The sequence below is a fragment of the Pleurodeles waltl genome, chromosome 11 (genome assembly GCF_031143425.1).
Source record: "Pleurodeles waltl isolate 20211129_DDA chromosome 11, aPleWal1.hap1.20221129, whole genome shotgun sequence".
In the NCBI taxonomy this organism is placed as follows: Eukaryota; Metazoa; Chordata; class Amphibia; order Caudata; family Salamandridae; genus Pleurodeles; species Pleurodeles waltl.
In genome coordinates this window covers 827247653-827275550 of record NC_090450.1, presented here as the reverse complement: position 1 = coordinate 827275550, position 27898 = coordinate 827247653, and the positions used below count along the sequence as shown (strand labels likewise).

The 27898-nt window shown below is 42.2% G+C and overlaps 1 protein-coding gene across 3 annotated transcripts in view; it reads right to left on the bottom strand.

Moving 5' to 3' along the window:
* Positions 1-27898, bottom strand: part of CHEK2 (checkpoint kinase 2) — a 230996-nt gene that overhangs the window by 118023 nt on the left and 85075 nt on the right. For all 3 annotated transcript variants that reach the window (XM_069214672.1, XM_069214673.1, XM_069214674.1), the window contains one exon: positions 10364-10417. In XM_069214672.1, the coding sequence (XP_069070773.1) occupies positions 10364-10417 (54 nt within the window). The remainder of the gene's footprint in view (positions 1-10363; positions 10418-27898) is intronic.

Here is a 27898-nt window from a genome sequence, read left to right as displayed (position 1 = left end):
AAGTCCCCACCCGTCCAGCCACTTTACCGCGGCCCGCAAGGCTGTAGGTTTCCACCTTCAGCCCGGCAGAAGTCAGATAATTACTGAGGTTATTCCAACTAAGGACACCGCCAGCATTTTCCTGGAGGTCTCATCGCCACAAAATGCTGGCAGAAAGGTATCCCGACAACACAAACTTGTGCTCCTGTCGCTGAGATACCCCCCCCAAGCACCTCCGCACACACGCACCCACACAGACACACCCACACTCACAACATTCAACCCCATAGACATGCATACATACCCATACACATCACATACTCACCATATACGCATCTATATATACACGCACCTGCACACTCTAACTCACACCCCTTTACCCCTTACACATTCAACTTTGCACTCACCCCACCCCCCATCCACATGCATACACACACGCATCACCACATTTACACACAGGCACACACAGAAACTCCCCCTCATACCCTCGCATTCATGACACACAAACACACACTCACACACAGCCATCCCCTTCCCCATATGGGCGACACTTTCCTCATCCGACGAGGTGCTTCTCTGTGAGGGGACGGGACCCGGTGCTCCCACCGTCGACACCACCCCGCCACCAGGAGACCGCCACACAGATTCACTGGTTGTAATTCTGTGGGCGGTCTTTTACTGGGGTGGCGGTGGAACCGCCTCAGTGCTGCAGACCGCCGTGATGAATACCACCGGATATCCGACCGCCGGCGGTGCGTATATCCAGTGGCAGTCCTAATATGCCAGTCGGAAGACCACCAGCACTTGTAGTCTTCCTGTGGCAGTGGCTGCGGTGGTCTCAGCAAAGGACCGCGGCGGTTTTGCAAAAGACCGCTGCAGTCATAATGAGGGTCAATACATTTGCTCCATGTATAACAAATTGCCATCAGGACAGGAGGGTTTCACAGTTTATCTTTAAACATTCACTTAGATCTATTACTAAAGCATGATGTGGTTACCCACTGTCATTTACAAACAGAACTGTTTCAAGAAATGCCCCAAACCCTTCACCCTAACTTGCAGAGTTACTGATAAAACTATACAATGTATTAGCAATCTGTGAAAATCGGGTTTCAGAAAACATATTCATTCTTTGCACATAACCAAGTAAAGCGTTCTGATCTGTTTTCATCCTATTAAAATATTTTTTAATCATGCAGAAGTACAAACAATGGGCTTTCACACCTACTGAAATATATTTTGGAAATGTTTGTACAGTTGACTTAGCTATATAAATGTGTGTTAGTTAAAAACTGACAGAATCCTGGAACTCTGCAGTGAGAATGAAAAACATCTGTAAGACAAACTCACTTTTGACCTCTGTCTCTGAACCCAGAGTAAATGTGACAAAAACAAGATTTAAAGGCATCTTTATAGCTCCTCCACTTTATGACTGAACAGAACATATGTTCTTTGTCAAGTGGCCAGAAGGGGGAGTAGGTCCTAAAAAATATTCAACCTAATACAATATAATTAGCCGTAGCGAGTGGGCGAGTAGATTTTTTGAGGACTGCCTAAGCCCTGGCTCCAATAGAAATCCTAGCCTTAGGAGCCAGTCAGAGAAAAGATGCAACAACCAGAAAAAAAGTTATCTAAGGGACATGTGACTTTAAATATGAAAGCTAACTTAAAAAAGTTTTTCAAAACCTTAATGTAGGTTATGGACCATAAGTTGCAACCTTTCAGCAGCCTACAAACTATCAGGTGTTCTCTCGGTGGTGTACCTTCCAAGATCGTCCTAACGTCCTAAGATTTTGCTAATCAGCTGCCAAATTGGATTTACCCTCTCTTGCAACCAATGATAAAAAAGGACAAGTAATGCATTTATCCGACACTGATCTAAGACTTCTAATTGTGCCTTGAACACAGGATTGCTGATAAAATAAGGATGCAGTCGCCGAAAGTCTTGGAAGAGACCACTATCCTCTGAAATCCTCCTTGCAAGAGGTGCTGTAGCAGCCAACAATCTTAGGAACTGAACAGCCAGGAAAATCTTGCACAAAGTCAATGTGTGTGTGTGTGTGTGTGTGTGTGTGTGTGTGTGGGGGGGGGGGGGGGGGGGTGAGTTTGGGAGGGGGGATAAATTGCAGGAAAGTTCTAGCATTTGCTTATCACCAGACAGTCGTTTGCCTCAATAGATGCCCTAACAGTCATAGAATCATCATGAAAAGAGGAATGGCATAACTAAACTTTGTTTTCCCATTCAGAAGGAATACCCCCACTGCTAATGTTTCTGGGTCAAGCTACCAGCTGAAAAATGTTAGCACTTCCGTTTTTACCTGTGAGGTGACTACTGCTACAAATAGACCCCACCTTTTGCTACAATCATTGCATCATGCAAGGTCCAGCAACCAGTCACTGGAATCTCTGAATTGTTGATAATGCCTTTCCACCACCTTGCTTGCCTACCTGAACAAAGAAATCTGAAACTTCAAGAATAAATGTTGGCCAGTTCTTCAACATTTTTCCCCAGGTAAGTTATGTAACAGACTGCCAAGACATTCACCATTATGAGAAAGATGTAACATTGCACTCGCATGGAGCTGATGACTTCACTGAGAATAACTGCTTAGTTATAAAACCCAATCCTTCTGCAGTAAATTTTCCTCCTCTTGATGTTTCCACGCCAGCACGCTGACTTGTTGGAGGCATTATCTATCACTAGGTTCTATGCTGGCAAAAATGATTTCCCTACTCAATGGATATATGTGGTCTAACAACCAGTTGAGTTCAATGCATGCATCATTGGTCTAGCCATGGATATATGTGGTCTAACAACCAGTTGAGTTCCATGCATCCATCATTGGTCTAGCCATCTTCTCTGAACAGACCTTTGGTTCTGTTCAGCCTCACCAATGACCTGTAGTGAGCAGACGTCGGACTATCACTTTGACAGAGGAGAAGAACAGATCTACCTTCCTGGACAGTTATCTAATGAAGAGCTTCTTCATCAACACCTTTTTGATCTTTCTCCTTATTTCTGCATCTTGGGTAAGGGTAGAATCAGCAATGCTTCCATGGAATCTATACTAAATCCAAGAAACCGCCATTTGGACTTTATATCGGACTTTTGCTGCTTATGGAAAGGCTATTTATTCAACAGCGACAAAAGAATCCACTTCCAGTAACATTATGATCATAGCTTTCAAATATATAATAATCTTCACTCACAGAGTCCTGTGGGCATCTGTCAGGAGTATAAATGGCTACAACATCTTGAACACCCATGGGTGCGGATGATAGCATCAGAAATTGCATCCGTGCTTGCGCAAAAAACTCCTGTGTGAGACGTGAGTGCACAATTTAGAGAAATCCAGATAATTGATCAAATCTTATAATTACAAAACCCAGTCACTAAACTTCCCAAGGTTTATCACGGGTCCAACTATCTATTTGATCTGCAAAAATAAGAGATTGATGAGAAGCCCTCTTTCTGAAAAACAGATTGGCCACTGTAGTGTTTATTCCTTAAAACTCCACCCTGATATCTTTTGCAGGCTAAGGTATACACGCATCTTACCTTCTTGGCTCTCTTGCTTTTAATTAGGCAGATTAAAACAAACAATCTTCCTCACGCAGGAAAAAGGAAGTAGCTAGACTATGGTAAGCAATACTGTTGATGGACTGCTGCAGAGGTGTTCTCTTCCATCAAGTTTTTCTAAGCGAAAAGAACATGAACCTTTCTTGTTCCCAGCCCCGGTACCTTCGAGCACAATAAACTCTGTTGGGACATACTCCCACCTCGACTGCCAAAATCCAACTGAAGTTCTTTCAAATGGTCTAGGCAACAATTCCTTTGAGAAAGATTGTCTTTAAGGAACTCTGGGCTTTATCTAGAGCCTTAACTGTTGGCACATGATTTCCATTTTATTTCACGAATGGGTTTCCAATCAGGACACTTTACTGTGATACAGCTAAATAAATAAGTTGTTTTCGAGTCAACCTTCATTGTATAGGTAGCTGAATGCAGTATTCCTATAGGACTTATTATGTCAAGACCACAACAAGCCCTAATAACACTGGATCCATGGGCACCATTATAGAGTAAATTGCTGAAAGGATGTAGGATGAGTAAGCCCTCCATGGAGGATGCTGAATTAGATGTGTAGGGTAATGTGACATTTTATAAAGATGGTGCAGTGTCATGCTGTACAGATGGGGCAGCATATGCCACTGCTCCTCAACCAGAAGTATTTCAGAAGATGTGAGAACTGAAGCAGCCATACAAAGTGATACCTATCTTTAGAGTGGTCTGTCATGAGGCAGAAAGAATCCTTTACAGGAACAGGAGGGCCAACAAGTATTAAACCATATATTAGTCTACTTAAAAGTGACAAGGACCTCAACTTAGGGAGAAAGTTAAGCAACCAGAGAATACCACATAGGCTCAAATTGGGAGCCAGCCCTAAGAAGTACTGTTGAGCCACCAGGAAGTAATGTACAGTGTCCACAAAGGACAGCGAGCTGGAACATAAAGTCTGCCTAGGAGTGCTGTAAGCCCATGATCAGAAATACACATATAAGCTAACCATTAGGTACTACATGGAATCCACCTAAAACTGAAATATGCTCAACCACAGTAAGCACTGTTAAGCCACCAGCAGGCAATGCTAAATATCTAGGAAATAGTACATAAAGTATACCCAGGAACAATTTGAGCCATATTGCAGGGAGGCAGCTTAAATCATCAGTAATTCTTTAAGGAGTTGATCTAGAAGTAATGATAGTTCAACACTGAAAGCACAGTAAAGCGAACAGTACACATTGTTTAGAAGCTCCCCAGTAAGAAAACAAAAACCAAGCTGCTGATAGCATCAATGCTAATAAACCACTAAATAATGCATCAAACCTACCCATGAGCGACAGATGCCCAACCCTTGAAGGTATTGTAGAGCCACCGGTAAAACACTACATGAGATCTGTTATAATGTTATGGTAGAGGGTCAGTGGTATAGCCTCAGAGTGGTGGTTTATTCAGTTAGGTTGTGTAGTCTGCTGAAATGCAGACTGTGTGGCAGTTATTAGATTAAGTGAAGAGGGTGGGACTAGGTAACTAGTGGTCAGGGATCTGGGCATAAAGGAAGGGGTTCTGGCCTAAGCCCAATTTGGCCCTAATATTACCAAACATTAAAGTCACAACAGAAAGTAGGCCTTTACGCAGACACCTGAGCTAAACATCCTAGCTAGAATGGATACACCGCGGGTGGAAGTAGGGCGGGGTTGAGGTGCAATATCAGCTGAGTGAAGCCCCATCCAGTGTGAAAGGGCTAGAGGCCTCTTCAAGGACAACAGGAATAGGGGCTAAAAGCTCCATTCATGAAGCAAGGCTCAGGGCAAAGGCGATGGAAGGCCCTACTACACCCAATGACTCTCACAACTAAATACAATATGAAAGAAAACAATACCAGCAACGGTTACTGCCAAAGTTTACAATTACCAATCCTAAAAGGTGAGTCAAAGGCAGATCTGTACACAATACACATCACAGAAATGAAGAGGAGAAACATTATAATGGGAAATATACTCCACAGACAAATGTTGGATGTCCTAATGGTGACAATCAAGAAATAGAATTACTATAAAAATATATATATTTTTTTTACATACAAACCTCCTCATGCCAATTACTTGGGCTACCGCAATTGCTGTAGTTAGCCCTTTGCAGCTTCACACTTGGCTCTCAGCACACTAGATAACCACTGCTGAGATTACACAATTTACATTTGCCTCTCTAGGCCTAGTACGCTACAACAGTTCTGCTTTGCCAGCTGCTGTTTTGACTGTCTCAATTATATCAAGTATTTATGGCAAAGGATCTACAAGGCATAGACGTTTAGTCCACATGCCTCCAATGACCCTTTTTAAGAAGGGTCATTTGCATATTTTGCTATAAACAACATGCATGCATGCATTTAGTTCAGGCATGACTATTACCTTACCCTGCACGGAGGGCTTAGGACATTCCTCCTTCAAGTGGTAGCGCACTTCTTTACTGAGTGCTTTTGTCACATGCCTCTCTACAATCTGAAGTGGTGGTGATCTTCTGTATCAAACAAGGACCGATTACCCCACTATTCCTCTTGCCTGATGTGTGTGGCCTCCTCTTTCCGGGTACCAGGAAGATATTTGCTCTTCTTTGTTTGATAAGGGATCATCTCTTTTTTATCTCATCCTCATGGATGGCGATTCTACCCTTTCAGAACTCCACTTTCTCTGCCTTGCAATACCACAATAATTTCAGGATCAGTATACGCCAGAATTCTTTTTTTTTTCATCATGAGTGTTCCATGTACCATATTACCGTCCTTACTAAGAAAATACTATGCAGTTTTTCAAAAGGTTAAAGGGGGGGCTCATCTACCTGTAGCTGCATTTTCATTAACTAACTACTGTGACTCTCAACGTGGACGGCCATCAATTGTATATTTTCTTGTCTTGAGCTCTGAAAGGTTCGTCCTGCATTGCCATAAGTTAGATAGCATTTGCTATCATTTTTGTCAATAGACTGAATGCCATTTGAAAGAAGTGTCCGAAACATTATTGGGCCAAGAATGTAGGACTCTTCACATCTGGTCATCGAATAATCAGTATGACCGGAGTCATCTGTGCCTACTTCTAACTCCTTGGTAATCCACAACACTTGCTCAGTATCCATGGCAACCTCTTGAGAGCGTATTTCCTAATATGAAACACAACATTCCTTTGGAGGTCTTGACAAGTTAAGCTTTTTACTATTTATCAGTGTCCATTCTTTTGGCTTGTCACCTGGAGCTCTCTGGAACTGACATTATTGTCTCATTCACTAAGTCATCAATTTCAAGGCTCACAAGTCATCTGAAACCACTCCTCCAAGCCATACCTCCAGAGTCCATTATGTGCAAGGGGACAATGATCTCTGAGTGAGGTGTGCTTGTGGTGAGAAAAAGATCTGGAAGTAATTTGGTGGCACAGCCATCACAGCTAAAGCACTCTACCATCCAAGAGGTTCAACAGGGCAGGATGTGAGGAATAATATTATCCCTGTCAGCACATACTGTACACCTTTCAGAGCTTTACGAACGGTTAGTGAGTCAAGAGATTCTCCTTACCAGATTATAATCAATAGCAAAGAAAGAGATATCTTTGATGAAAGGATATATTATACAAGTGTGAGAAATGTCTGAACTAGGTTTATTTTCCTGGTTGTGCAAGATGCATTTGTTATGAAGTGTTACCATCAGTAGTAAATTAAATTAATAAACGCATAATGCTTGACTCCATGTCCTGGTAAAGATTACCTTTGGTTATTTGAACTATACTACTCATCATTAACAATCAATGCAAAATGGCATTGTAATCATGCATTTTATTCAAAAATCGCTGTTAAATTCAGGTAGGAGTAGCAATTTCTAGAAAGATAAACAAGCAGAGGGATATGATCCAACAGCTTTCGTCTGTTTTTCAAAGATGTTTTGAAAGTTAAGGAACAGTCAGGCTTCCACTTTCACAACAGCAAGGTTGACCGGCTTGGCACCACTCCAACTGCCTTGTTAAACCGAGGAAGTTTTATCATTTGGATTCCCAGTGGATTAAAAACAACTCAAGGTGGAAAACTGAAGTAACAATTTAGGTGATGACGGAGTACGGTCAAACAATTCCTTGTCGCCTTTCTTTATTTAACTTATCAATATCACAAACTGTGCAGTAGTTGCACTTTTAAGATTGTGGCGAATTGAAAATGGTGATATAAATTATTTTCAACGCTGTACTGCAGGAATTTCCTTGTTTGGTCTAACCATGCTTGCTCACCTTGGACAGATAGCTGTATACAGTTACTAAGTAAGCCTTCCTTGAAACGTGTGACTTGCTTTCTCAAGATGGACTTTATGCTCGAAAAAGGAGCAGTGAGGACCATCAGCGTGTCCACATTAACATCTAGATCCAGAACCACCTTTGTAAAATATGAAGACAATGGATTTCTCAAGGCAGTGAAAATCTCTTGAAGAGTTTTTTTTAAATGATCTGTTTTGGCTTGTTGTATGGCATAGTAGTATTTAAGGAAGGTGGCCTTACATTCAAGATTTTGCCCATTCAGGCCAAACTCCAGGCGAAGTAGCGAGCAGAGGGTGTATTTTGGAAGGTAGAACAACTCCCTAAAGGCAATGCACTGGGACTTGTCCAGTATTGGAGAAAAGGCCCCTGGATAAGCGTGTTGGGCATAGGAAAGGTTGGGTAGCAACTTCACTTGAGTAACTCTCAGTATGACCTCTGCTGAAGATGAATAAAGCTGATCGTATAATCGGCATAAGGCAAATGTGATTGGCTGGGCCTTTCTTGCTGATCTATTTAAGATGTATGCTTGGTTTGCTGTATCCTTAAACTAGACGCCAAGGTAATTATACTTAGATGTTTGGAAGATCGACTGGTTGCCCAGCACAATCTTAGATTTCTCTTGTTCACTTTTGTTGTATCTGGATTTCCATCCACTTGTTCGGAATGCTGAGGGTCTGTAGCTCATTAGGGGCATGCTGCAGGCCCACTCGTGTGATCCAGAATGAGCAAGTCACCAGTGTACTGGATCACAGGAAGCCTAATGGGGATAATCTTTAGTGGAATTGTGTTTGCCTTTGCCATTGAGTTGCCAATGTCCACGGTGTGAAGATATAAAACAAAATGGGGGCTATAAAACACCCTTGCTCAATGCCCCATGTGGTCAAGATTTGTGCTGGCTGAATTACCAATGGCAATCTTAATATGCACTAATGCGTCTGAGTACGCTGAGAATTTGCTCCAAGTAGGATGGTGGGTATGCCCAGAATTGATTGCGGTCAACACAGTAAAAAGCAGAGGAATTACCCACAAAGCACACAAATGAAGGAGGCTGAGACGGAAGACAAGCTATATAGGCCAAATATGACAATGTGACAATATTGTCAATGGTGGAGGAATGCTGTCTAAATCCAATTTGATAAAATGGTATATTAGCAGCTTCAGGCTCCTAGGCCTCGAGCTCATGAAGTAAGTCTTTTGCGTAGGTTTTAGCTTCTATGTCCAGCACAGCAATTAGCCAATAATTTCCTGGGATGGCATGGCTCTCCTTCTTATGAATTAGTTGGAGAAAGGATGCCTTTCAGGATTACATTACCTCTGCAATTGAAAACAGTCTGCATACAAGAGGGTGAGCAGGTCAGCCCAGAAGTCTATATCAGATTTGAAAAGTGCACTCAGTAGGCCATTGGGACCCGAGGCCCTATTGGTTCTCATGGTCTTGATGGCTTTGAAGGCAGAGTTTCAATTGAATATCTTTGGCCCTTTTTTCTCTTCCTGAGTTCCTGGGTCTAGTTTCTGCCACATTTGGCTGTGGTGGAACAAGGAATCAAGATCTGCATATTGCTTGAGAACATGTGTTTGCCCTCAAAGGTAGCACTGTTACCACTGCTTATTTTCTAGAAGGCTCATCCAGCCTTCTGACACTTTTCCAAACAAAATGTGAAAGCCATATTTCCTTGCTGAAGAATGGTCTTCAAGCATGAGGCAGATTAAACAATGAGCCCAGAAGAAATCCCCATATTGCGTTTTTAACAAAGGCCCTGCGCTGCGCCCTTTACCATTCTGGGGAAGTATCATAATCACATCCTCTGGCCTGCGCCAATGCAGAAGGGGGAGTCTCTTGGTTTCTTCTGTCCGTCTACAATGCATTTATTAAATCTAAAATGGGGTACAGGCTGCAGACATCACATGGAAGTAATTGCTTCTCAGTGGTTATTTTATTTTTTATATTTTATAAATCCATAAAACAATTTGTAAGCCAGCATGGCCCTGAAGAAACGGTCACCAAAAAATAAATAACTAAATAAAATATCAAACAATGACTTTAAAAAAGTGGCTAGACAGCGACCCAAGGAAGAAACATTTTTCCGAACACAATTTATAGGTAACCTCTAAGTGATCCCTGACAGGAAGTTATTTTTCTTTTTTTTCCTGTTTTTAAATCAAATGTCACATGTAATACTACTCTTGCTGCCAGTTCTGTTTAAATGTACTGTACAGTTTAACTCAATATAACCTGCACTAAAATTAAAATAGTGTATGGCTGCTATCCTGCCTCTGCAACACGTTCTATCAATCAAAATCATCATTGTGTCTAATTAAAATTATCATGGGCTACTAAATCCTCCTTTGAATACACTTGGCTCTCACATATTTTGCCTGTTCAAATAACAGTCATTAGTCATTAAGTAGTATACTTATCCTTATCTTTGTTCATCGGTTGATAAATAAGAAGGGCAGATTTCCAAAGTTTATCAAAAACAGGACTGAAAACACAGAAGCATATTCTGATCTGGAATTGAAAAGTTTTACTTACGTGATCTAATTTCTTCAGAATTTCTATTTCAGTGTCTACATTTGGCATTGAATCCTAAAAAGGAGAAATGTGAGACTTGTTTAAAGAAATTGATTGACTACAATGGGATATCAGCTGAAAAGAAACAGCATAAAAAGGAACATATACACTTTACAAAAGCAAATAAGAACTTTGTTTAGAATGAATAAACATTGAGGCTATGTATGGCTAATTGGATTACCCTTCTGAAGCAAAAGTTCTTTGCCTTTTGACTTCTGTGGTTTCCATTAAATGTCTACTGGAAGTCAGGCCACGGTCTAAGCAATTTCTACAATTTGAACCTCAAAACAGAATGTAAAAATACAGAAACAAATACACAAATTAGAAAATATTGTATTTAATTCACAAGCAAAACATGCACAAAAAATGACATTTTAAATTTAATGGGAAGGTTGGAGATTTTTAAGAAAAAAGTGGTTCTAATTATGAAAGACAAAGCAATATGCTAGACTTCAGTATATCACTTCGAGCCGGATTTAGAGCTTGATAGATAGGTTATTCTATCAGTAATGTGATGGATTTCCTGTCTCACTTACTTTTTACGAGTGCTTTGAATCTTATGCAACTGGATTTCCTGTCTGGCTTTTATTTATTTATTTTTTTACACAAGTGAATAAAATCTTATGTTACTTAAATCAGGCAGTAAGGTGGGAGTGAAAACCGCCACATTATGAGTGTCGCAGGTTGGCCAACCTGCCACATCTCCACTGATACCACCATGGCGGTCGCCCTCGCTGGGACAGAGATGAGCACCTCCGACCCGGCGGTCCACAGAAGACCGCTGGCGGTATTAGGAGCTGCCTTTCCACCAGGGTTTCCGTGGCAGTTGCACCACCACGAAAACTCTGGCGGAAAGGCTACTGGTGACAGGGAATTTCTTCCCTGTCACCAGTAGACGACTCCCATCCACCTCCCCCAGCAAGCACTAACCCCCACACACCCCCTCCAGACACCACATCCCCCTCCCCCCCCAGGCACAACGCCTCCTTCCCCGCATACATACACACGCACACAGACACCCACATGCACACACTCATTCACCTACACTTACATACACGCATTCACTCACACGCATCCATACTCGCATTCACCTCAGCACTCATACAAGCATCCAAGGACGCATACTCACACCCATCCAAACATGCATACTCACACCCATCCAAACATGCATACTCACACCCATCCATACACGCATTCACAGCACTCATACTCTCATACATACTTTCATACACACATGCAGACAACTCACACACAACACCCCCCTCCCCTGTCGGACGATCAACTTACCTGGTCAGGGGAGGTGGTCGTCCGGCGGGGAATGGGCACTTCCACCTCTGGCAGCGCCCCAACATCAGGACACTGCCACATAATACGGTGGGCAGAGTCCCTCTGGCGGGGCGGGCCGGTGGTAAAACCGCTCCAGTGCCTCTACCCACCAGCACGACTACTGCTGGATTTCCACCAAAAAGTTGGTGGAAATCCAGCAGTACCCATAATATAGTGGGCGGAAGTCCTCCAGCACAGGCAGTCTTCTTGCGCCCGCGGCTTTGGCGAGGAAGACCGCCAAAGTCATAATGAGGGCCTTAGCCTTTTTTGCTTGTAATACATGTTTTTTAGTTGCCACCTACTAGTGCTTCTACTGAAACCATCAATCATCCATAGTAGATTCAATTTTATGTACATGACCTGCTCCTATAAATCAAACTAGGGATACTAATTTTTACCCTTTAATTTCAATTCCTTAATGTTTACAAAGGGTTTTAAAACTTTCTATTCTACTATTTGCTTTCCTTCTTATATGTACTTTCAAATTCTTATTCAGCATTCTAAACAGTCACAGACCGCCTGAGAAGGTGTGGCATACCCACAGGGCTCAAGGGACCCGAGGTTAAGAGCCCGTGGAATAAAGCAAGACTGTCCAAAGAACCACAATGGTTTGCAGTTGACCCAGGAAAGCGTGGGTCGCATTCATGGGTGGTGCCCATTCAGTAAAGCTAGTTAATTATGTGGGAGTAACATTTCTTTACTCCTCTATTACCATCTCATGAAAACACAAGCTAAAAGTTTTAGGACAATAATGACCGCTTAAGAAAAACGAAACAGCACCTGATGATATTACTAAGGGCTTTTGGGGTGAACTAACAATAGTTTCACGAATTAACATGCAAAGCACAATGGTTTCATATTGCGTGAGGATAATGTGAGACAAATGGATCACAGACAAAGGGATACGTTTCTGGAAATGCAAAACAGTTGAGGGCTGAATCACCTGAATCCATCTTAACCATGACAATGTGATCAGGCAGTATTCTACTGCATTGTTTTTAGTTTCTCTGTGAAATTACAGAATAGGTCAACACAGGACCATTACATTGTTTGCACAGATGATAGACACACGCTGTCTGGGAGACAGACTCACATTGCACTTCACCAGTAAAGACTAAAAGCCTAAAAGTGACCTTGGTTTGTAAGTGTCCCTGCGCATGATGGACATGCCTTTGAAGTTAAGGCACCACTGCTTCATTTGGTGTAGGATTGAGGCCGATTTACATCATGGAACTTGTTCTGAAATTGCACAGAGAAGCTAAAAAAAATAAATATTTAATGAATACAGAAACTCGGTCTGTGGTTAACATTAATTGCCCCGAAATCGCATGTTTAGGGTTTCGTTTCTGTAAAGACTCAAAACGGTCTTAGATCCAAGCAGAGGGCATTAAATACACCAATAAATGCCAAAGCAAATAGTCATTAAGGTCACCAACTCTGGGCTTTGAAACTTTCCCACCAGGCGACTACGCTCATCCAAAATCAGCCTACATCTAGGATTAATGTGGAAGTCCTTGTTAATGTTCACACCAAAGGACCACTGCAAAAGCACAATGTAGATTTTCCTAGTAATTTATGAAGAAAAGTTTTAATTTTATTAAAGACAGGGAGGAGATTATTATGCTTACTTTTCTTGCTTTATTTTAAACGGCATCCACAGTCAAGTGAAAAAAACACAAGTCCCAAAAGGCCAGAGAAGTCCTCGGCCAATGGGAACAACAGAACAAACATAATGAACCAATCAATGTATGGCACAGCTAATATATACCTATCTTGATTGCAAGCAGTCCTCTTTTCTTGTGCAAGAAGTTTATGGATAAGTATTGAACATTGTAAAAATGCAACCAATTAACAAAATGGCCAAAAACAGCCTTGAATGAAGTCTATCCAAAGAAATCCAGGAGAAGAGAATGGAAGCTGTCCTGCTGCATAATCTTCTGGAGCAGAATTCCTGGCCTGTTGAGACCACGTGGGCACGACTCGAAGAACCTGTTCCTTATGAATTGCTTGGTGAAGCAGAGGAAGAGGAAACTGCTAGAGTGGGAAAGAAATATGATATTGCGGTGCGATAATACTCGCCTCCCTGTCTTTAATAAAGGTGAGACTTTCGTTCATAAATTACTTGGAAAATCTTCATTTTATGTCAAGACGGGAGGATCACATTATGCTTCTTTAAAGCATGTCAATCACCACAGAAGCTGTATCAAATGATTTACAATAAAATGTAATCATTAGACCAGTTGGCCAATCTCAGAATGTCCTCTATACAAGAGCCAGCCCAAAAAGTTTTTGAAGCCATGGCCCCCCAGGAAGAGTGAGCGCCAAATCTGGAAGTATCAATTCCAGCAAGGGACAGTACCCATTTAACCCAATGGGCTAGAGTTGGAAAGGAAACCAGCTTATGAGGTTTCCTGAAAGAAATGAGGAGTTGAGAAGTAGAGGACCTTCTGAGGTGGATAGTCTTTTGCTCGTAAATGTTTAAACAATTTCCTACACACAACTTTGGTTGATTAGGGAAATAGGGGTAAAAACTAGTGGAAATATTTGTTTTGGTAGGTCTATTAATCTTAAATTGTATACCTGTAGGAGTAAAATGGCGAGGAGAAATATCTAAAGCTTTAACATCTGACAGAGGTTTAATGGAAACTATACATAGTAACACTGTCAATTTAGCAGAAAGCATTTTGAGAGATAGAGAGGAGTTCTAAGGCAATGAGAGAAACAACATTGACATCCCGTAATTCGCTATATTTAGGAATAGGCGGATTGGAAAACTTTACTCCATTTAAAAGACGACAGATAAGCTGATGCTCTCCAACCGGTTTCCCATTGTTGTGGGGATGACTGAGAGATATCCCTGAACAATAAAGACTGATAGTTCTGTAAGTCTTACCTGAACTTGCTTGACCTGCCAAAAAATTTGCGATTAAAGAAATATCTGCTGTAAAGGAATTGCAAGATTTTCCCACACACCAGCTATGCCATAAAGACCAGGACGATTTATATGCTTTTGAAGTTCAAGGAGCCCAATATTTTGACATATATTCCGAAAGGTTCTTTCGAAATTCCTAGATACGATTGGGAAGTCCTGTTACTTTCCAGGCTGATAGGATTAGAAAATTGTTGAGGATCAGGTTGTGTGGGTGCCCCTCCGAGTTAAGGGGATCTGGGAAAACTGGGAGAAGGGCTGGAAAGTCCATTGCAAGTTCCAAGAGAGGAGGATACCATACTTAGGATTGCCAGAGCGGAACCACCAGTATGAGACTGGCCTGTTGACGACATACTTGACAAAGAAGCCTGTTGATCATTAGAAAAGGGCAAAATGCACAGTTGATTGACTGAGACCAACCTTGTTCAAATGTATAGGTTGCTAATGCTAGAGGATCTGGTCTCCAACTGAGGAACTGAGGCAGCTGAGCGTTTAACAGGGACGTGAAGAGATCTATGTGTAGAGGTCCCCATTTGTGAAACAGGATATTGAAAATAGAATGATGAAGTTTCCAATCGCTGGAATCGAACAGGAATCGGGAGTTCCAATCTATTACCAGATTGAGTTTCCCTGAAAGATATTCCGCTCGGACAGATACTTTTGTTGTAGACAGAATTCCCAAAAGCTTTTTGATAACTCTGCCAAAGGTTTGGACTTGGTGCCTCCTAAATGGTTGATGTACCTGTGCGCAGACAGATTGTCCATTCGGAGAAGAATGGAGCATCACACTTTATTTTTTATGAAACTTTTGATCTCAAAGGAGCATGCAAGCATCTCTAAACAGTTGATGTGCAATGAAGACTCCTGTGGAGACCAAGTACCTCCAGTCGATATTTAACCACACCTTGCGCTCCAACCGGTCAGACTTGCATCTGATTCTAATACAAGATCTGGGGCTGATGCAAAAAGTGTCCTGCCATTCCAAGCATCAAGATGATCTAGCCACCATTGGAGTTCTATACGGGATTCGTGGTCTAGGGGGATGGAATCTGAATAAGCAAGACCCTTGCGAAGATGGGGAATTTTCAGTCTCTGAAGAGCGCGATAATGGAGAGGGCCAGGAAATATTGCTTGAATTGACAAGGAAAGCAGTCCTCCAATTCTTGCAAGTAATCTCAGGGAGATTGAAGGAAGATGTAAAGAGCGGGTTATCTCTGACTTTATAGCTTTCACCCTTGTCTCGGGAAGGTGAAGTCGCTTCTACGGAATGTATAAGAAATCCTAGAAAATCCAAGTTCTGGGATGGGACAAGGATTGATTTCTCTTTGTTTATAAAAACACCCAGTTATGACAGGAAAGAGCAAGTGCGATGCATCTGTGAGAGAAGAGGTTGGAGGTTCTGACCCATTAAAAGAATGTCGTCCAGATAGATAATTAGTCGTATACCTTGTGCCCTGAGATGGGCCTCCACAGGTTTAATTAATTTGGTGAAACACCATGGAGCTGAAGACAGAGAGGAGAGTTGATGCGTTTCTCCTTGCCATTGAAATTGAAGAAATTTCCTGTGATCGCGATGAATAGGAATAGTGAGGTTAGCGTCCTGTAAGTCCAAACAAACCATTCAGTCCTTTTGTTGGAGAGCATCTCTGCAATGCAAGATGGTCTCCATTTTGAAATGTTGATATACCACAAATTTGTTGAAGGCTCTGAGATTTATGACCAGTCTCATCTTTTTGTTTTTCTTGTGAACCAAAAAGATGGAACTTAAGAAGCCTAGAGGAAGTGGGGAAGTGCGCTGAACCGCACGCTTTCAAAGAAGGGATTGAACTTCCTGAGATACCAGAAAAGCCATCTCAGAAGAAATTTTTTGAGGATGAGGAAGACGCGTTTGAAAAGGAGTATCGTAAAGCTCTATACAATAACCCTGAATCGTATCTAATACCCATGGATTTGAACGTATGGATTCCCACCTGTGAAGGAAAAAATTTAGACGACCCCCTACGAAAAGATGGCCAGAAGGTACACTTACTTACGGGTTGCGAAGACCTGTGGAAACGTTGACTCCTTCCTCTGAAGCCTCTTGACCTTTGGGGATAAAATTGGGGACACAATTCTTGTGATGATGAAGTGTAGGAGCCTCTGAAACCCTGATATCTTGGGCTGTTGCCGGTAAAACAACTCCTTCCTCTCCCAGCCCAGGCAAAAACATGATTAGAGAAAGCAATCTTTAGAGACTGCTGAGCTTTATCCAAGGAAGCAAAAATTGCAACGTATTTGCTTAGCTCCTTAATAAAGGAGTCTCCAAAAAACAAACCATCGTCCTTGATACCAGGATCCATTGTTGCCAATTTAGGGTCCAGTTTGGATAGTAAACCTTTTCACCTTACATGCGTCATGGCCAAACTGGCATGGCCCAGAATACAGAAGGCCCTTTGAATCCATAAAGACAACTCTTCAGGATCCATAGAGAGATTATAGAGTCTAGCAGTTTCCGAAAAGTCAAAAATTCGAGCCCAAAGACCCACTATATTCAACAACTTGTCTTGGCACATAGACCACGCCCTGTCAAACCCTTTGTGTGGATCTTTCCCAAATTTCATAAAGAAAGTCAGCATAGAGGGATCAATGGAAGGAGTGGCAGTATAAGTGGTAAGGAGGGTCTTGGGCATTCGGCCTCCAATTTAGCTCTTGTTTGCTTATCTAAGGGCAAACGTGGCTTTGCTAAAATATAATCACCTACGAGTTGTGAAGGCAACCACTCTGTGGAATTAGGATGATAAATGAGATTCGGGTCAAACCTAGGATTACCCTTCGAGTCCAAAATCGATTAGGACTCCGAAGAATCACTGTAAGTGCCAGACTTTTTGTTGTTTGGGGGGTGGGCCAGACCAAAAACCTGAGTCTTCTAAATCCTCATCCTAAGCATTGTCTGAATCAGGGTCATTAATATCGTCGTCAGTATCTTGTACGGATGAAATCACAATCTACTGTGCACTGTTGTCAAGGTGCTTAATTTTTCCTTTATTTTTTGCTCCTCAAGAGTTCCCCTCCTTAGAAGGTGGCTTGTGAGGTTCTTCGACCTCAATCCCATGTGAGTTAGACTCACCTTCCATAAGCGCAGAATTTTTTTAATTGATTTCTGACTATGGGAAGCCACTGTGGCTTTGCGCTTTCTGCCTCCCCCCTCAGATAGGGCTACTTTAGATTGTGACATTAGGGATAATACAGAATTTTCTAAATTCTTAGAGACCCTGTTCATAGATGCTGAGAATGCTTTAGAAACCGAGGACTGAATAAAGTTATTTAAATTATTTGTAAATTCTTCTTCACTGTCATTATTTTCCATTTGAAAAGCATTAGAAAATTCCATGTTCTCAAAGAAAAAATGAAAACCGGTAGGCTAAAGAGAAAAAACTAGCCTACAAAGGGTTAAACTGTGAGAGGGAGGGGAAATGAGGAACAGACAAGGAGCAACGGGGATGTCCAAAATGAGAGGCCACACCCCTGTGAGGAATCCAGAAATTGAAGCCGAGCGACGCTGCTACACGCAAGCGAAGCCTCAGCAGAAGGAACGGAGACAAAATGTCTGCAGGCAATCAGGCTTAAATATGAGCCGCGTTATAAAAGAAGGGTTGCACAAAGCTAAGACTGTTTCCCTGAGGAAAAAGAGGCCTTTGAACGGTCGCGTGAGGTAAACAAACGTAGCGGAATAAATGGCACAGCGGGAGACACCAAAGGTAATGGGCGGGATGGGAGAGGAAAGAAAAACGCCTTATCGCGTTGCGAGTGATGTGCAAGCCCAAAATAATAAGCATTTGAAGAAAAAACAAATGAACACAAGTTAGAACCACAAATTTGCCTTGTAATGTAAAATATACCATTAATGAATAAGAGCAAACTGAAAATATATACTTATTTTGACTGCGAGCAGCAAGAAAAGAGGACTGCTTGCAATCAAGATAGGTATATATTAGCTGTGCCATACATTGATTGGTTCATTATGCTTGTTCTGTTGTTCCTGTTGGCTGAGGACTTCTCTGGCCTTTTGGGACTTGTGTTTTTTTCACTTGACCGTGGCTGCTGTTTAAAATAAGGCAAGAAAAGTACGCATAATATCAGCTTCCGGTCTTGACATAAAATTTATATGCAGAGAATACAGGCGTGCTCTAAGTTAAGATGATGGAAGTGATAACTACAATTAGACAGTGGAATGTTCTAAAGCTTAAATATGTAGAATGTGAAGGAGAAAGCGATGCCAACTACGAAGTCAAGTTCCTTGATCGAATCTCCCACTCAGTGCCCAGCACAGGGGAAGAGTGCGTAAACTAAGGTATAGGTTGCACAAAAAAGGTCACACGTGAGGTTGAAAAAAGCCAACAGCCTCTTCACTCATAACACATCCTTAGCTCCAACAATAAGTTACACCGAGTAGAAAACAGAAAACAACAGGGAAAGGAATTAAAATAGAGCCCTACCGTGGTTCACTGTAAGGCAAATGTTTTCATCTGCTTGGTAGACCCAACATAAATCTATATATGTCTAAAGTACACATATTCCCTGAGAGAATAATGTGACAGGGGAGTTGAGGTTTTCAGGGTTTAAAGTGGCAACAAGGCATGCAATTAATAACTTCAAGTAATCTCTTAACCTTGAACCTTCCCACTATACTCACTTAATCTGAGCTTCCACTCCGCCTTCACTTGTGGAAGCTAGAAATCAGATGTTAATTAGGGGATGAATAACTATATTGTAGAGTGTGTAAAACGTTTTACTATATTGTGGGTAAGTACCTACAGTGTTTAAAAGCTGCAATGGTTATTGACATTTCTTTCCTATGCAGTGCAGTAACAGTAGTTTGTGAAAATGTTTGAGAACAGAGTTCGTTTTTTTTGCTATGGTTTCGGGTCATAATTGTTTTATAAAGTACTCCTTATTTGCCAGTTTATAGTATTTTGTGTACTGTATTTGTATGTATGTACGCATCCGTTTATCGGTGCAATACATAGCAAAAAAGTTACTGGGAAGCACTGGAGTTAAACGTTGTTAGGCAATACACGACACTATACATCAACTAGGGACTTACACATTACACAACAACATGGCACATATTTACAATTACAGGTATTTTACTTATTAGGGGGAAGGTTTTAAGGTTCAAGGCGGATGGGTGGTGTCAGGGTAGTTTAGTTTTTAGGGGTCGGGTAGTTTGTTTTAGGGCTCAGGGTGGTTGGGGGGTTCGGGTAGTTTATTTTTTATGGGCGGGGTGGGGAGTCTTTTTTTTTTTGTTTGTTTAGGGTTCAGGGCGGGTAGGGAGGGGGGTCAGGGTAGTTTAGTTTTTAGGGTGGGGTGGTGGGCTGGGATCGTTTTTCAGGGCTCAGGGTTGGTGGGGTAGTTTAAATATTATGGGTGGGGGTAGTTTTGGGCCTTAGGGCGGGAGGGAGGGTTGTATAACAGAGCCACGCATGGCGTTTCACATGCAGTTTCCACATATGCCTTTACTAGGCATGTTTTTAACAACAAAATTTGTTGCAAAGGCATGCATGGAAACGACGCAGTCGTAGTTCTGGCCGTGTTGTTAAGGCATTCGTTGTTCCAGCATGTGTGGGTAGGCATGTTTCATACACCTTAACTTCTCTCAACTTGCCCAAGGGTAGGGTGGGCTTTTGTATGCCCATGCCTTTCCCAAGGTGAGGCATATTTAGTATCCTTTCCCTCCTTTGCCAAAGAGTTGGGTGGGGCAAAATGGGTGTATAATAAGCCAAGGGGAGGGTGAATTCCACCTCTCCTGCCACTTTGCCAAAGGGTTTGGTGTTAGTCCAGGCATTTTTCAGGAACTGGGGTGCAGGTGCATTTGATTTCTCCCCAGTCCACACCTGGACTTAAGGCTGCAAGCTGTTCTTTAGCCCTTGACCAAGGTCAGGGGTTCGGGGAAAATGGGATTTTTTTTTTTTTTTTTAACATCTTCCAGTGTTCACAAACATTATACATCTTTTTTTTTTTTTTAAATGCCCAGGAACAGGGAGTTTGTTTTCATTCCATCTTAAACAATGGGTGTCCTCTCACACCAAATGTGAAAGCGGGGGAGATGGATGAAGTCCATACACGTTTGGGCAATACTAAGAAAAGAGACTTAATTAGCACTCCCTGCACTCGGCCAAGGCAGCCAAAAACACACCTCCAGGCCCTTATTCAAGGCTGTAAGGAGAAAAATTAGACTTTACAATGTAGGGCTTTACTCTGAAGGCACTGCAACACACTGACCTTTACAACACATTGTAATACCACACATGGCTTTACAATGCAGTTGTATTGAGGAAAGGGGGGGGGGGGGGGTGGCGGGTGTGGGGGTGTGTGTGGGGGGGTGTGTGTGTGTGTGGGGGGGGGGGGGGGGGGGTGTGTGTGTGGGTGTGTGTGGGTGTGTGTGTGTAAAAAACCAAAGGTTACAGGGAAATAGTTCGGTTCTGAATTTACATGCACAAAAACATAGAAAATCAGCTGTTAGAGGTATGTCGAGTAACTATAACTCATGCCCTAAGGTAACTATAATTCCCCTGCCATGCACAGCGAATGGCCTCACACCCACCCCCTTTTGTCAAGTTGTGTGTCCGAGGAGATGGCAGTCCCTGGTGCAATTCACCAGTGAAGAAGGGGGTTCTGAGCTGCCACCATCTATTATTTATAAGCCCAGACCTGTGGAGGTGGTAGCCCCTAGGGTCTTTAACGACCTACGGAGGGCCCCACGCTGCCCCCTCCTTTCAGTGCATTATTTTGAAGCCCCATGGTGGTGGCGGTCCCAAAGTGGACTTAGGGAGGGGGGGGGGCACATGCACCCTCTCCCAATTTCAATTTATTGTATATAACTCATGAACTTGGCTCACCCGGGGGCTGATTGAAAAAACAAACACAGAAGATCCTCTTTTCAATTGTGCAGCAGATCCTCTGTGATTTTGCAGCAAAACTGAAAAAACTAACATTTTTCACCCCCAGCAGAGGCCCGGGGGAACTCAAGCACCAGGGCTAGGGGGTCAGGGTATTTCTTCACTGCTTCCTTTTTTTAATTTTAAGTTTTTGTTGGGACTTGGCTAAATCAGAGTACGCAAGTGGCTGCCAACCCTTCCTGGTTGAAGTGTTGGGAACCAATCAGATATCAGCATGGGACTGTTGGATCCGCAGAAGCTCAGCGTTCCTACAAATCTATATTTTTTCCCTTTAATATCTCAAAAACTACTGAACATATTTACACCAAATAACAAAAAGGGATGCTTCTGAACGAAGAGCTACCTGCCAGCCAAATTTGGTTTAATTCCATTCAGTGGTTCGGGCTGTCGTGTTCAAAATCCCTACGGTAAACTGCATGGTGAAAATGTTTTTGTGGAATCCCCCTCTTTCTCTGCCCCTGCTTGACGAAACATCCCAAAATGTTCAAGACAGCTGCTGAACAGACTGTCGTACTAATTTTGTGAAGTTTCGTCCACTGCGCCAAACTTATTGGCAAAACAAAAAAGGTTTTTCCTATGGCAACTAGGGCCGAACTAGAACTACCTACTGGATCCGGCCAGTAGGTAACTAATATGCATGTATATATATTTTCTTACACATAGATATATACATATACACACTTTAACTATCTATCAATCTCAAAATATATATATATATATATATATACAGTACACACACACACACACACACACACACACCTTTCTTTTTTTAGGTGACCCCCCCCAAATCCCCTTGTTTCCTCCTTGGCTCCCCCCCACCCCTCCAAAACCTTCGCTTACCTCTACACTTCCTTGAATCTTAAAATCCCTTATTCTCACTTTACCTCTAACCACCCATGAACTTTATAGACCCCTTATCTCCCTTCACTCCTACCTGTTCCTGAAACCTAAAAATCCCTTACCCCTCCCCGTCTGACCCCTAAAGTCCCTCACAACCCTTTACCTGCCCCTGAACCATTTAAAAAAAAAAAAAAAACCTCATACACTTCCTTGTACTCTAAAAATCCCTTGCCTCCACCCACCCTTAAAAACCCTTACCTCCCTTTACCTCTGCCCCCTGAACCCCAAAAATCCCTCAATTCCCTTGATCACTACCCACCTGAAACCCTAAAAACCCCTTACCTCTACAATCCCATAACCCTTACCTATAGTTTAATCTTTAAATCCCCTGCACCCTGTTTTTTAAATGACATATTATTCAGGTAATTTAAATTAAAAAAAATACTGGCCCCCATGGTAACTTACTATGGGGTAAAGTAACAAAAAGAGGTCTGCATGGTACTTACCTGTGTAGTAATGTCCAGTGGCGTAAAGACCACATGGGTAAAGACTAAATAATCTGGGAGGATAATGTGACACTGGAGAAGCGGTTGGCTATTCTGGTGCAAGAGGTTTTCGGCATACCTTAAACATCCCAGAACTGGGAGGCTTTGACTTCTGAGAATGGCAGGTTAGTTGATAAAATTGAGACATGTTTTCCAGATCTGTTGCAATACCAGATTCTGCACTATTTGAAAGCACCATTACACTGGAAAGATGTATGGTACATGACTAAGTGCTCTCTTTCAGAGTATGCTATGGCACCGCAGAGGTAATGATTTGGAGAACTGCAATTGGAGAGCAATTTCTGGAGAAAAAAAAAAACTGTTTTAAATAGTCAAAATGTTAGCTGGGGGGGGGGCCAACATTGAATGACCAGACTCTAAAAATGGGAAAACAGCTGGCAGAGATTGCCAAAAATACAGGTTGAGTCTGAAGTGGTATGCTGTTCCTCAGTTTGGGATCTTCTGGCTTATCTTCCAACACAACTTTCAGTTTTTTTACAGCTTAAACCAGATCTGGAGTCAAGTGCTGCAGATGTGCTTCAAAAGGACTAAGTTGGGGAAGGCGTTTCTAGCGTTTCCATTAATACACAGGTTTGCAGGCAAAGCAGAAAGCTACAGGTGACAACACTTTTTTTTTAAGGTGTCTCAATCTCTATATCAAAGTCTGCTGAAATGAGTTTTAGAGGAGCCTTTCCTAAATCATTTTGCCCCTCTTAAAGCTCTTGACTCCTGATGGGGTGGAGCACTGTTAACTAAACAAGGATCTTTGAACTACCTGACCTGGAAGATATCACGGGATTTCTGATGTTTCACAATCTTAGAGCAGAAGCTTGGAGTTTCTCAAGTCTCAGATCCAAGAACAAGAAAAACATTCTTTAATTTGGTGTGTCTGAATATAATGGTGGTATATGAGAAGCTGGATCCTGTGGAGGCACTCATGGTGAAAGTAGGAATCTTTCAATAAGGATATTACGACCACTAATATTAAGGATTGGCTGATCAAATTACCATGAAGGGAAGAGCAATAGGAAATATGTAATTATTTGTAGAGTCAAGAAACAGATATGACTTCAGATGCTGTCAAAACCTTATTAAATTCATTTGTGGGTTATTATTATAAAAAAAAATTAAAAAACTTTAACGCCTAACAAACTGCACCTCAATGGCACATCCAGAATTTTAGGTGGATTTGGGATAGTGTTAACCTCAAATCAGGAGGCAATGTGCTCCAGAGACAAAGTTTAAAACAGCATTTCAAAATACATTTAGTAAAGAAAGGATGGTCTCAAAAAGTGAATTCTATAGTGGTAGTTAAAAAATTCAAAAGGTAAAATAAAAAATAGCAATTGCAGATAATGCAAATCTCATTTAAATACATAAAATAGATACCATTAAGGCTCTCAGCAATATAAACAATACAGAATATTAGGCAAAATCTGAAATAGAGCACATCTCAAATGTGCAGCAAAATCAATAAGAAATCGGGCAGCATCCCTCGTAGAGACCAAAAAGATGTGGCTTACACCCAAATACAAGTGTTTATATAGGCAAAAGAAACCATTAAAAATGCACGCTCCTGGTGTGAGCAAAGAAATTATATTTTCAACAAAACAAATTACTTAACTATAAATGGTCACATAACCAACCACATTAGCACTAACCCACTATATAAATATTGATCTAGCCCCTGGGGCCTATTTTCATCTGGAAGTGTCAGAACAAACTAGTTGCATAAAAAACAGTGAACTATTGTGAACGAATGCAAAATAGCAAGCATGAGGTGCGTCAAAAACAGCAAAACAGCTAGAGGCCACCTTTGAGAACAATATCATTCAGAAATAAACTAATCCACATGTTGTTGCACGAAGTGTCAGCCAAAAATATGAACACAAAAAAACAAAGATGTGACATCCATTTTAAACAAGATGGCATTGAGGCCTAAGTGATGCCTGGTTTGCATAAGCCAGGAAAACACACTTTAACAGGTCACAGCAAATTTGTTCCAACTGCAATAGTTCAATGTCACTATACATGTAAGTTCAACAGTAGATTAATTGTTTTGTACACAATTAGTAATGCACATTTTGATTTAAACTCACAAAAGCGCTTACAGTAGCTTAATGTAACCTTAACTTTTTTCTACTAACAAGATGGCACTGGTGTCTGACCTCTTTTCAAAGTTTCAGAAGGAAGAGAATGCACATTCTTCACTCCGGATGACCCAATTATTTCTTAATTTCAAGTTGGACAAAGCTTACTACAAATTAAATTATTTTTTATCAATTATTTCAAGTCACTCTTTATGTATTCCTCTGCCTTTTGAGACTTCAAAAACAGCGGGACCGAGTAGTTTTGGAGGAAGAGTTCACCGAAGCCAATGGAGATGAAGCATATTTGGAGGTAGAGGAAGGCTTTCAGGGAGCAAAATCTGAAGTCCACAGGAGACATTTTGCTTGTCTAGTGTTTGAAGATAAATCCAAGATGATCACATCGTCCACGTGATTTGAGTATCCTTTGTGTGATAGTTTTAAAACGAATTTAGTCCTGGAACCTAAAGTATAATGCTCATCGGTGTAGACAAGTAATTTATGTATTTTTCAGATATTGCTATTGGGCAGTTTCTATTCAGAAAATGTTGAGGTAAGCTACGCAAATCATGGAAGAAGCTTCTGTAAACATTAACGTTTTAGAGTATTTTCAACCAGAAAAGCAATTGGTGCTAAGGAGATTAAGTTAGGTAATTACTGGGTTAAATGAGAATTTCAAAGTTTAGACAGTTTGAGCGGTGCACATTTCTCCTTTTTGTCTGGAACAGATTCTACCTGCACAACTCTGATGATGTCTGGGTGCAAAGTTGGCTCCTTTACTGCTTTCCTGAAAGTCCGAGGAATAGGCAGCTTCTTCTTGGGTGAAAACAATTCCAGACTTTCACACACCTCAATGACCTTCTGGTACATAATATTGGCAAATATCTCTTGTTGGAATTTACTTGCTGCAACAAACCAGGCGGGTGGTGTAAAGGACAAATGTGCACTTGGAGGTCTTCCTTCTGACAATGTTCCTCCAGCGCTTGTGCGTATTTCCATAAAGGATTGCACTGAATAAGCTATGCAAACTGTCTATATTATATTCTGAAATTCTGTCAATGTCTAGGGTAGAAATGGAATAACATACCTTCCAGGATGTTATGAGATCAAATAATGTGTGACATAATGAAATCAACACGTGCCAAAAAAATATAGATCCCCTGGCCTAACAACTATTTCTACACTGGAAAGTGAAAACAACTTGATGGTGTGGGAGCATTGCCAAGACAGCACCAGGAGCAGTCGTCATCTCGTGAGGCTCTGCTCTGGGCCCATCCACCATCATCCTGCGGCTCCAGTGAGCCCCAGTCCCCCAAAGAGCGGTGACCTCGCTCCCTGGTGCTGCCGACAGCTGAGAGGGAGCTGAGGCACTTTCCCGGCAGAGCTACTGTGGTCATGGACAGACAAGCAGTGTCCCTGGCGACTGCAAGGCTAGCTTTGCTCCCCTCACATGGCTCATGCCTGAACGATTCCACACTTGGAGTCTCTGGGGAGGCGGGCTGTGTGGACTCCGCTCCGCACACACTGCCAAATGCAATGGCCCACTAGGAATCCTGTGGTGTGGCTTGCCTTGGCATCTTCTGGGGGTGTTGGGCGCAGTGGCACCTTTAACTGAAGAAACCTATCTTGGCAGGCCTGACAAGCCGGGCCAGATTCTCTGCGACAGGGCGCAGGAGCGCCCCCCCAACCTACCTGAAAGACTCTGCTGTGGGCTGGTGAACTCTCCCACCCCGGCAGCCCACACGAGGCCCCGAGAGGCTGCCGCAGATTCCTGAAAACGGGATCCGGCTCCTCCCATGTGAACTTAGAGCCAAGACTATAGGGTTGAGAGCTCTAGCAGAGTAGACTGACCTGCCTGCTGCCCTGTGCTCCTTGCCTGCTGCGTCGATTCCCCGAGGGCACTGGGAGGCGACGTGGACTGTTGGGGTCTGGCGTGGAGGGCCAGATGCCAGGAACTAGACCTCATGTGAATGAGGTATGAGGGCGTGCACATACTTCTCACCCCATGATTGTCCTGTGCCACCAGCTAAGTCATAGGGTGACCACCCGTCCGTAAATTTCACGGACTGTCCGTAATTTCGCCCTGCTGTCCGTTGTCCGTGATGAAAGCTTTAACGGACGGCATTTGTCCGTAATTTTAGGCTTTCACATAAAGGGCAACGGAGGCAGGGCGAAATTACGGGCAGAGGAGTTTCCCCAGCCGGCTGGAAGGCAAGGGGTCTCCTGTGCTCTGAGGGAGGGAGGGGCAGACAGATAAGAAAAGGCCTTCTTGCCAGGGGGTCTCCTTCCCTAAAGACATGCAAATGTGTGTAACTGGTAAATCTGCAAATACAAAGGGGCTTGAAAACCTGCATTGACTTTACTAAAAGGAGCCACTTGAAGTTATCTGGTGGCAAAGATATTTCTTTCAGAGAGGTATTGTAATGGTGTTCCAAGGTGAGCTGTGGAGTGTGTGGTTTTAATGGAGTGTTATAACATTTTTTTAGCACTAGGTATAAACTGTATATTATTCAAATCTGTATTTGAGAAGCGTTTTTTTTTTTTATTTAACCGAAATGTATTTGCGCATTTTGTAGCAGCCTTTATTATTATGTAATTGTATTTTTTACAGTTCTTTCAGGTACTTCGGTACCTCATAGTACTAACAAACATTGGCAAAGCAATAGGTCTCATCTACGAAAGAGTTATTGGCTTTGCTAGTGTCTTTTAGCCATTAGCCATGTTATGCACCAGAGTAGCTGCTGTTCAGCATGGCTTAAAGCTAGTGGCATAGTGGTGTGGAGTGGAGTAGAGAAGCATAGGAGCAGTGGCGTAGAGCCCAGTGGTGCAAA